At 46.7% G+C, this 11,908-nt stretch overlaps 1 protein-coding gene across 1 annotated transcript in view; it reads right to left on the bottom strand.

The window, feature by feature from the left end:
* Slc6a13 (solute carrier family 6 member 13) overlaps positions 1–5,652 on the bottom strand; it is a 35,747-nt gene extending 30,095 nt beyond the window's left edge. The window contains exons 1-2 of the mRNA XM_005365157.3: positions 5,625–5,652; positions 3,003–3,209 (exon numbers count right to left, since the gene is read on the bottom strand). Of these exons, the coding sequence (XP_005365214.1) occupies positions 3,003–3,204 (202 nt within the window). The 5' untranslated portion in view covers positions 3,205–3,209; positions 5,625–5,652. The remainder of the gene's footprint in view (positions 1–3,002; positions 3,210–5,624) is intronic.
* Between the last annotated feature and the right edge of the window lie 6,256 nt (positions 5,653–11,908).

Below are 11,908 nucleotides of genomic sequence, written 5' to 3'. Positions count from 1 at the left end.
CTCCCACCCCACAAAACAGCCACAAGCCCACACCCAGACTCCTCATCTCCTTTACTCCACTCGTCTGGTTCTTTCCTTAGGACTTGCTAGCTTCTGATACCCTATATAAGTTTCTTATTGTTAAACTTTGCTTTGCTGTGTTTCCTTCCTCCAAAATACAAGGCCCATGAGGCAGGGCATGGATCTGGTGCATTTACAAATGTATCCCAAGCACTTGGAACAATTTGCAGGGTGCCCAGTATTTTTTGTTAATGGCATAGAGTCAAGACTTCCTTGTCTGTGCGCGAGCACAAACGACATACTGGCAACTCTAGGAAACCTTCTTAGTGATGCCAGGATGGGGCCATGGATCCTAGATAAGAGGCCTGCCAAGGTGACAGAGGTAGGCATTCTTCCTAACAATGTCCCTGAGCAGGCTATTTTAGCATCCAGGTCTTGGTGGGCTTTATCACTGAGCTCTCTTTGCAAACTTTCCAGACTTCAGCTGCTTAGCCATTCTGCTAGCTACCTCAGCTCCTCCCCTTCTGCAGATAGCCCTTCCTCTAGCTCCTTCAGCTCCTCCCCCTCTGCAGGTAGCCCTTCCTCTAGCTACCTCAGCTCCTACCCCACCACGAAGCTCACATTGAATTAGCTCTGCAAAGTGTTAAAGCTGAAATGTAAGAAGACATCCCTAAGCTTTGAGGTTCCTCGTGCTTGACATTGGCGCCACACAAACGCATTACTAATATAAGTCCTTACCTTACCTTCTTCCTCCCCTGCCCCACCCCCACCCCAAGCACAATAGTGACTGTGTGACAATGTGGCCTCAGGGAAGAGTCCAGAAACAAGTTGATAGAACACATGACTAAGAGCAGTAGCTCTCCAGAGCACCCAGCATCCTTCCCAGAACATACTCAGAACACGCCTGGCATCCCTGGGAGCCCAAGTCTCAGTCAGAGAGAGAGCAATGGGCTTAAGAACAATTACTAGGGCAACAGAAAAGGGTCAAATCAATGCATAAGCTCTCGGTGTGTCTTTTCTTCACCCTTCCTCCCCAAATCAACAGCAATGAGTCCCCTTGGCATCAGGTCATCCACTGGCTAAAAGGAGATGTAAAAAGGGATGTAACCCACCCTAAGGCTCTTCTGGAGTCTACTCTCTGTGGCATGAACTGCTGAGAATGCAGAGGCAAAGGCTCTGGGTTCCTCCAATAGCATCCTTGGTCTTTGACAAAGCACTTACCCTTGCCCTCTCCTCCCCTCCCCACCCCAAGCACAATAGTGACTTGTGCCGAGCTTCATTAGCATTTGCTGTTGAATTCTCCCAGTAGCACTTGGGTGACTCGTGCCCTTCCGAGCAAACCTGGGTATTAGCCTCTAGCTCCAAAGTCCATCAGAACGTTACCCCCACCACCCCCAGGCTGCTGTTATTCATCAGTAAATAGGGAGGTAGCACACAAAGTCCTCATCCACTTTTTCACCCCCAGTGGCTTTACACTAAGCTTGGCAATCGCCGCCTCAACCCTTACCCAATTCCAGAGAGGATTGGGGAAATCTTCCTACCCCATAATCTTTCTGGCACATGAGAAGCTAAGCTGGTGATTGGTTCCGAGTCCCAGGGTACAGCTTTAGTCTCTTACTCCTGTCTGTGCCCTGAGCCAGCCACATCCCTCTACCTACTGCTCTAAAGGAAAGGCGTTCAGGCCCAAAGTCCTCATCAAACACAGAAGTATCTACTATAGATGAGGATCGGGAAGACCTCCCTCCTTCACTCACAATTCAGACTGAGCAAAGTCCTGTGATTTCAGGCCACTAGCCAGAATTCCTGGGGAGAAAGGACATATTATGTCATCCCCATTCCTCTGGGAAAAACACAAGTTAACTTCCAACCCCACAGCTAGTCTCCAAAGTCCACAAAGTCCGGAAGAAGACAGCACAAGCGAAGAGCTCCTCTCTTTTGGTCTCTCCCAGTCAACCTCCTCTCTCCACCTTGGATTGTGTGCCTCCTCTCTCCAAAACCATTTGTTCCGGAGAGAGACTTGAGCTTGCTAAGTTTGGAGTCCTCTGCTCCCCTGAAAGAGGGTAGATGTCTTCCCCTCCGACTTGTCCTGGCCCTGGTGACCTACCTCTGTGTTCTGCATTTCTCGGGCTCTGGACATAGCCTCCCTACAAAAACAGACCCATGACCTGCAATCCCTGGAAGCTTTGTCCATCAACAGAACAGGATGGTTTCCTAACGCACAGGTCAACTCTACACCCTTTAGTATCTGGGGACTCTGTCCAAGGCTTCCCATAAAGGTGTGGATATTCCCTGAATTTGGGTTAGTGCAATAACCCCAGAGGGCTGGGAAGGAGAATGAGAAGCCAGTACAGAAGTATGTGTACACACACACACACACACAGAGAGAGAGAGAGAGAGAGAGAGAGAGAGAGAGAGAGAGAGAGAGAGAGAGAGAACTTTAAAGGAAAAGCCATGAGGGTCAAAGAGGATACTAGTTAGGAGAGTTGGGAAACAGATGGTACTGGGAATGTCATGGTACCAGCTGAGGAGTGGGCGGTGACACAAGGCCAAAACTGAAGAATCTCAAGATCCCAGAAGAGTTTGGTATCAGCAGCAGCATCAGTGTAGCTCCTATTTATTGAACACTTTATGGATGGAGTTGCCCCAGGCCTTACAACAACCTTGAAAAACAGGTACTACTATCCTGATTTGCAGGAACAGCCAATGAGACTCTAGGGACTTTGGGAACTTGATCAAGATCACACCAAGTAAGAGCAGAGCCCGGATCCATTCCCATCTGGATCCGAGCCTGTACTCACACGGCTTTAAGAGAGAAAGCCCTAGGACGCTCACGTGGTTTATCTAGATCTCAGTCTCCTGCGATGCATCATCAATGACCTGTCACGGCCCTTCAACGCCAGCATTCTATGCCTTTATAGAACTTCCCAGAGGGACAGTAAACGTAACAGACAGAAGCATTCTCCTTCCTGGGGGGGGGGCTTGTGTGGCACAGTGACTCTCACCTCCCCCGTTCTTGTAGCAGAGATAGGGAAACCTCCAGACGTTGCCTAAGCCAACGATCTCTCCCGCCACTGACAGCACAAACTCCATCTTGTTGTTCCAGTGCTCGCGTTCCAAGGTGCCATCTTCCTCCACCTTCTCCATGGCTGGACACACAGGCTTTGTCTCTCCATTACTGGTTGTTCCCGAGACCCTGTTATCCATCCCACCTGGGAAGCAAGTAGAGAGCCCTGTCACTGCTGGGAACCCCACAGGGAAAGCCTCCCCGCTTCAGAAAGATTCCCAAGGGAATTTCTTCTTCTATTCCTTCTCGATCCTCCAATCCGTTCCTTCTTGGCGCCCCCTCACTGGCAGAGCTGGGGAACAGCTCCCAAGACTCCCTGTACCCTTCACGTTGAAGGAGAAAGCACTGACCCCGTAGAGCCAACTTTGCTTCCTTGATGCCTGTTCTCTGAATTCATAGTCTGTGGTGGTCTGCACTTTCCCTTGCCTTTCACAGCCAACTGTGACACACTGAAAAGAAATTCAGTCTCTTTATAGCCTAGGACCACAAAGGGGATGACAGTTGACATATTGTCAAAGCCACTGATGTCCCTTGAGAAATTCACCCTAGGGAAGTAACTGTGACCGTGGGGGAAAGCTCCGGTGTTGAAGATGGTGAATGCGCATAAGACCAACCAAAAAATATTGAGAGTATACACATGCTAAAAAATGGAAGGTATATTAATAAGGTATGGTAGTTATATTAGGAGCTTCTAAATAATCATTAAAAAACTATGCTTTGGGAAAATGCATATTGAAAGAAAGGGTTGTGTGTTACAGAAAATGGGATCAGTGTATATAGAATGATCATGTTTGCCAGACACCTTTCAGAGTATTGACATGCACTGAAAGATTGGGATGTCAACCACGGTGTTTCTTTCTTAGTGGCAGCATCATAGGAATGTATTCCTAGCCTATATCTTTACTATTCTGACCAAAGAAATATCTCCAGCAGGATACCGAATGAGAGCAGTGACTGAATGCAGTGAACGGAGCTCTCTAAAGATCCACTACTCCGTCCTCCATTCCTTCTTGAATGAACATACATGGGAAAAACCTCTCCTTCACTCTATCCCTCATTGCCCCCTCCTCCATCCCCCTCCCTTCTCCCCTTCCTCCCTTGCTCCCTTCCTCTCTTCAGCAACAACAGCATAGCAAACTGTTACCCTAGAGACGGCGACATGAAAAAGAAGTCCTAACTCTCAACTTCTGACTCCCAGAAGCACCCTCCTCTAGACTGATGTTGAGATTGAAGATAAATTCAGTTTGATTTAAGTTTAATGAGTGGGTGCTATGGGCTAGGCTAGGCATTTTACACACATTCATTTCTTACACCAGTCCTACCCTTGTTGAGAAAATCGAGTGTATGTATGCTAAAAGCACCTGAAGCCGTTGTAGATGAAATCAAGTCACGATTGCCCCATTGGTGGTAAACTGTATGGGACTTATGCCAGCCTGCATTCCCTGGGATTCACTTACGTTGGCTGCCTTGCCTTATCAACATATTTAATGTTAGTATTTCAAGTGATTCCCTCCTCGTTTTATACAGTGGCCCCTTTTGTTGTGGTTCTTGTTTTAGCTTTTGTTTTGTTTGTTTGTTTGTTTGGCGGTTGTTTGTTTTGAGACAAGGTCTGTAGCCCAGTTTGTCCTAGAACTCACTACAGATCATAAACTCCAGGTGATCCCCCTGCCTCAAGCTTCCTAAGTGCTCAGAATACAAGCATGAAGCAGCATGCCTCTTCCTAGAGAAGTAAGCAAGTGAGCTTTCTTCAAACCCTGAAACAAGTTCAAGTTAGTGGAACATTCTCATCAAGAACCCCTCCAAGCCACAGGCTTCCTTTAGCTTCTGCCTCCAGCCCTAAGGACTGGAAAAGTCAGCCCCAAAGGCCGGGAGTGGAACCCACCACTATTATACAACCTAGAGTGGGCTTCAAAGTCAGCTGGGAGCAAGAAGTCTCTCTGCTGATCAAACTCTTCTTGGCCTCATGCTGCTCCGGCCTCGCCTAACTAACCAACTAACCAACCATCTTGGGGATGTCTTCCAGCCAGGCAAAGCCACCCCCACTTGGCCTCCTCCCCCTCCCAGCAATCAAGCAGCACTCCTCTCTCTCAGCCCCGTGAAAGTTGTTCCTCAGGGGCAGTTGAATGTAGGCTGTGGGTTCTCCTGAGCTGGGTTCAGACCTCACCCATTTCCAGCACCACTGCCTGCCCGCCTCCAAAGAGGTTAATGAATAACACAGTTTGCTCATCTGAGAAAGTGGGAATGATGGCATGGGCGCGCTGTGAAGCTTGTGTGCGGAGATATGTTATACCTTCGCAACTTAAACTCCGTGACTTAACTCCCCAATCAGGATTCGCTGTCTCCTACTCCTGTCGCCCCTCAAGTCACGAGCCACCCCCTTCGTATGAGGTGTTTGCACCTGCACACCTAAGAGCTGTCAGGGGACATCAAAAGCCCTTCGGCTGTCAGTCTATGGATCCCAACAACCTACATTCTGAGTCTCAGAAGAGAGAGAGAGAGAGAGAGAGAGAGAGAGAGAGAGAGAGAGAGAGAGAGAGAGAGAGAAGAAAATATTCCGAACCTTGGTGAAGTTTCTGCCTGAGGTCCCGTCGGAGAATTCTCGAGGGGGCCAGGAAGGTGCTAGCTATTTAAAGCGTGGCAGGAGACCGCCCTGTGGTGGCTGTAATCCTAAACTTGACCAGCCCACATTCCGCCTCCTGCCTATCTCCTCCCCCCCCTCCTGTGCTCTCCCCTCCCCTCAGCCACCAGAAAATCTGCACATGAGTGTCTCCGGGGCCAGGGGACTGTGTGTGCACGCTAGCAGTTCAGCCCGTTGCTTGTGATTTTTACCACAGCATACTCTCTCCACATAGCTTGCGTGCCCTTCCTTTCTGACACTCTGGCCCCTCTCTAAGGGGATCAACCACTTACCATATCTTTCCGCAACTCAAGGGCTCCTGGGAATCAATATCAGGTGCTTATTTGGTGAGGTGCTATGTGGATTAATTTAAAGGGAATATTGATTTTATCTGATTCCAAATCACATTCTGAAGGGACAATGATGGGGATGGGGGAGATCAAGATGACTGAACATGAAAACTTCTGACATGCACACACACACATACATACACACACACACAATTCACTTGCATTGGCTGCCCTGGTTTATCCACATATTTAATGTTAGTAGTATTTCAAGGATCCTCTCCTCATTTTATAGACATACACACACCTATGTGCACATACAATGTTGGAAAGTTTGAAAAAGGTTCACAAGTGGTTGCACTCAAAACAGAGTTGACAGAGGGGCCAGTAGCAAAGGAGATTTTCTCTTCTTTTTGATGCTCCAGTATCATTTGAATTTTTTGACAATGTGCTAGAACTCTTTTTTTTTAACTGCAACCAATGAAGTGTCTAGGTTTAAAACGAAGTCATCATGGAAGATTTGGCAATGTGAGGCATACAGCCAGTCAGGGGGACTTTCTTCCCAGGCGGGAATGACCCACGGAGGTGGCCGGCTGTTGGTTCTGCTGGGAGTCGCAAGACTAGAGCGCAGCCTGGGCCCTGCCACCTGCTCTGGGGCAGTGCAGGGGGAAACTGCAGAAGCGTTGATGCCTGGCAGCGCAGGGGCCGAGGGCTGCATCTGTCACTTTCGAGCTTGACGTTTTGAACAGAGCATTCAACTTCTCAGACTCTATTCTCACACTATAAAATGGAGAAAATAGTGCCTACCTTAGAAAAGGGTGTGAGATTTCAGGAGAGAGCGGATCTAATAATGTAGCGAGCCCACCAGCAATAACTGAGGCTGCTATTTATCCTCAAACAGGTATTCACAACAAGCTTCATGGAGATTATCCTTTAAGATTGCATTTTTCTATTGTTATTTATGTGCATGTTCCATGTATGTTTGTGTACATGCATGTAGGTGCCCTCAGTGGCCAGGGAGAGGGTGTCGGAGCCCTTGGAGTTGAACTTATAAGCAGAGGTGAGCCCACTGATATGAGTGCTAGGAATTGAACTCTGGTCCTCTGGAAGAGCAGCTAGTGTCCTTATCCACTGAGCCATCTCTCCAGCGCCTGGAGATTATTCTCGTGTTTCAGCAGCCCCTTTTCCCCTTCCTTCCTAACCATCCATCTCATCTCAAGGTTTAAAGAAAGAGAGGAAAGGGTTCTCAAAGATCGGCTCCAAATCTGAACTAAAAACCCAAAGCAATGATCGACTTCCTGACTGTTCTAAGTGGTGCTAGCTAGCAGCCCAAGAACTGGCCTACTAACCGTTAGGAGTGGTGGGTTTTATACTCTAAAATTACCAGGTAGCTGGAGTTTACTTGAGACTCAAATCAATCCCCTAAGAAATCCTGGTACCACACAGCCTTCAGCAGCGTTGCTTGGCTCTCTGTGACCTGTTACACACACTGACAGGTTTCGTTTTTAGGAAACATTTGCAGAGATCAGAGCATCCTCAGAGTCATCTTCGAGTTGCTCTGACATGGAGAAATACCTACTCTCCAGTTTCTTTACATAACAGCAACTGCACTTCCTTTTCCATGTTCTTTTATTCCTTCCCAAATGCTTATAATCCTCTTGTTCTTTTATTTATATCCTGTTGTGACTGATATTTTTCCCTGCTCAGTCAAGTGATGGAGAAGTAGTTTGAGAACCATTGGTAGAACCGTCAGCAACCATCTTCAGACTTCCCTACTCCCAGGATCTTGGACTAGGAAGAGTCATCCACATAAAAATCAGTGGAATTTAACCAAGATCATTAGCTTAGTAACACTTTACCAATTTTAATCTCCCATTTCTGACAATCGCATTTGTATAAGACGCTAATATTAGCAAAAGTTGAGCACAGGACGTATGCAGATTTTTCTCTCTGTTTTTGCAACTTTTAAATCTGAAGTGGGTTTTAAGTTTAAGGAGTGCAAGCTAAGATGGTTTCACTCCTTGGCTATAGCAGTTCAAGCTTGTGACCTGAATGAAAAACTCTGATATATTACATGCAGAACTCACCAGGTACCACCGAAAGTTTCAATGGTTTTTCTATGTGTTGTGTTTGATTCCAAATAGGATTAGCCTAAACTCTATAAACACAAGATCTCAAAGAAACAAAATTTAAAATAAAATAAGTTAATACCGTGAATCATTACCACTACTGTTCACAGAATACTTCCAATGTGCAGGGCACTATGTCACGTGATGTGAACATCCTGCTTTATCCCTTTACACAGAAATTACTGTTAGCTACAGAGCTAGGAGTAGTTGATGATGGCTTAGGAGGCCTAGGGACTGAGTGACTCACTCAAGGTCACAACTAGTGAATGATGACAGCGGGAATTTGAACTCAGGTCTGCGGATCTAATGACCATTATTTATAACCTACCACGTCTCAATAACTCTTGTGATATTGGGGAAGGGTAAAATTCAAGCCTCATGTTGACTTTGGAAAAGAGGTGAGTAGTTAAAATGCCAAGAAAAATATCCCCAGGTCTGGAGAGATGGCTTAGTGGTTAAGAGCACTCATTGCTCTTCCAGAAGTCAGAGGTTCAGTTCCCGGCATCCACAGCTCTCAACTGCCTCTAACTCCAGTTTGAGAGGTACCCACCATCTTCTCCTGGCCTTCTCGGGACATGGTCATGTGCATGTATGTAAATAAAAATAAGTTTTTAAAGAAAGAAAAAATAAAAATTCCTTTTGTTGGAAATTTCACTCAGACTTGAAGAATCGTTTGAAGACCTCACTAGAGGGCTGGCAAGATGGCTCAGTGAATAAAGGAGCTTGCTGCCAAGCTTGACCACCCCAGTTCAAACTCCGGGAGACACATGGTAAAAAAAGAGAAATGACTTCCAGAGTTTTTCTCCAACCTCCACACTCTTGTTCTGATGCATGCTTGCAGGTGCACGCACACACACACACACACACACACACACACACACACACACACAATAAACAAATAAATGCAACTTTAAAAGTTTAAATCTCATTAGAAACTTCTTTGATGTCCCATGTAGTCTATAATCTGCCCCCACAGCACTCTGCCTTCTCTAGAGAAAGAAGAAAACCATGCATTTTCTCTTAATGCCAAAAGAGTAACTGTATTTTCCAGTTATAGCTCAGTCTTCTAGTCCCTGGTTCCTGATTTCTTACCCAATTCTCGGAGCTCAGAGAGGGCGCTACGAAGTTTCACAACAGCCTCCATGGGAAGCTCTTGCCTGGTTTAAGCTAGCAAGGCCATTGCGCAGCCCCTATACCCTGACCAGCTAATGGGTCACAGGAAGAGACTACAGCAGAGTGACATATTTAAAAATATGCTGACGGCATGTTACCCTCACCCTTTATTGCTGCAAAGAGCCTGAAGTGTTCACCTATGGGTGTCAGTGCCGGCCTCTGGCAGGTGAATGTACACCCCACACAGTATGAACGCACTTTGTCTTTTACTCTTGTCTCAGGAAACCAGGACAGGTAAGAGCAATATCGCCACATTCCTCTCTGGTTCCCTTTCCTCTGGACTTAGGAGAATGGTCTGTGGAGGGGGGAAGGGCTGGTGGGGACTTATCTCAGGATGGGCTTATGTGGGATGATTCTGAGGAGCGGCTGGGAAGCAGGACTGTGCTCTGAACTAAATGCTGTTGAGAAGCGCGGGTAGTTGTATGCTTGGGTTTCTCAATCGATCTTCTGAGAGGGAAAAAGAAGGAAAACTAGATATGATTAGAAAGAATAGCAGTTACTTATGTTTTTGGTGTGTGTGTATGTGTGCATGTCTATATGTGTATTTCTGTGTGTGTTTGTGTGTGTATATTTCTTTCTGTGTGTGTGTATATCTGTGTGTCTGTCTCTGTGTGCGTTCGTGTGTGTGTGTGTTTGTGTGTCTGTGTGAATATCTATGTGTGTTTGTTTGTGTGTGTGTCTGTATGTTTGTGTATATGTCTGTGTGCTTGTGTGTGTTTATGTGTGTGTACCTGTGTGTGTCTGTGTGTGTTCACTCATTGTGTGTGTCTGTATGTGTGTCTGTCTGTCTCTGTGTGTGTCTGTGTGTGTGCATCTGTGTGTGTGTCTGTGTATTTCAACATTGTTCACATTTTGTCACTGTTCACTAATGGTCACAGAATGGCCTTGTTTGTATCTTGATCCATTGTGACCACAGAACGTAAAATGGCTTATGTTCACTAGAAGACTGGGTCTAGCTATGTCCGGCCAGCTCCCGGCACCACTGAGGCCTTAACAGCATTGCTCTAGCTCCCAGCTGGTGGGGGCTTCCTTTCTCTCGCACACAGTAAGCACACACACTGATAAAAGCCCTTCTGTCAGCCTCTGGGAAGAGGAATCTATGACTCAAGGTGATATACACAGGTCCCCAGCTCTTGCCCCTCTCTTCTCTCCTCGCTCCTGTTGTCTTACCCACATTCCTTAATTAAAACAGCAATGTTCTAGACCAGACTACTGGACCATTTCCTCTTCATTCTTCCATAAAACTAAGTGATTTTAACTTTCATAATCATGTCATAAGTGTTCTCCAGGAGTCTGGAAGAAGCCCTGTCTCCCAATGGACCCTGGAACTTGGCCTTTCCTGTTGCTGTTCTGCTTTTGAGGTGGCCTCTCCTGCCCCTGGACTCTCCCTGCCTTACTGTAGATGTTAGGTTCTGGTGCTGTCCAAGCCCGGGAGTCTGACTCCTGTCTTCACTATGCTCTGCTCCCCACGGTCTTTCTCTTTTTCAAAATATGGCCCCCTGTGCCCATGTCACCTCCATGCCTTCCTTCATGTGCTGTCTTTTCAGATCCTGCCTGGTTCCCAAGAACCAGGGGAAGCCCCACTTCTGAGAAGTGCTCGGTCATCCATCCAGCTGGTACTGTGTGTCACCTGAACTGTGACAATCTGAACCTCCCGACTTCTGACCATCTCCCTCATCTTGCTCTTCAACTGCTGGCCATGTGGGAGCCTGTGAACCTTTTTAATTTCTTAGTTAAACAAGTTTGATGTTCTTTTAGAATTTCCTACATGAGTACAGTGTTTACACCATTTCCTACCCCTCCGTCCTCACTCCAGCTCCTTCCATTCCTTCCCATCCCCTCTCAAAATGTTTGCTTCTTCTTTAATTACCAGTGGTGGACACATACATATGTATATGCACATAAACTCCTAAGGCCTTTTGCTGTTGTTCATACGTATTGTGTTTAGGGTTGACCTTTGGGATTCAATAACCTACCAGCAAGCTCATCTGTAGAGAAGACTAATCCTCCCTCACCCAGCAGCCATGGTTGCCTATAGTGGGCTTGAACCTTTAAAAAAAAAGAAAAAGAAAAATCTCAGTGTCTTTGTCCCCAAAGGCTACAGTAGAACTAAACATACCATAGGAGCTCAGTACACGCCTACTGGTTGTTGGCCATGAGATTTGCACTGTGAGTTAGCACGTTGATGCTCTTTCTGGGAAAGGAAGGGATGAAGGCGAGCATGCATTGCCGCCCAGGCACACCTAGCTCTCCCAGCATCTCAGAGACAGTGCTGTCACCTGCAATGCCTTTCAGAGGACAGCAGGGAGGCACAGGTCACCCAGGAAAGCAGCAGGCTGTGGCCTTTCCTTGGAGTGCAATGCTGCATGACGGTCACCTGTAGTGGCGTTTCAATTGTGTTTTAATAAATGAAGACTGCCTGAAGATCTGAGAGTAAAACAGTCCTACTGGTCAGCTTTACAGACCAGGTAATGGGGCAAAACACACCTTTAATCTCAGTAGCCATAACACTAGCTACCATAGAAACTGGGTGGTGCATGCCTTTAATACCTTTGATCCCAGTAGCCACACTAACTGCAATAGAAACTGGGTGGTGCATGCCTTTAATGATGGTGGTGCATGCCCTAGAGAGGATTAT

This window comes from Microtus ochrogaster, unplaced genomic scaffold (assembly GCF_000317375.1).
Source record: "Microtus ochrogaster isolate Prairie Vole_2 unplaced genomic scaffold, MicOch1.0 UNK1, whole genome shotgun sequence".
In the NCBI taxonomy this organism is placed as follows: Eukaryota; Metazoa; Chordata; class Mammalia; order Rodentia; family Cricetidae; genus Microtus; species Microtus ochrogaster.
The sequence above is the reverse complement of the archived record's forward strand: the minus strand, read 5'-3'. Positions and strand labels throughout refer to the sequence as shown.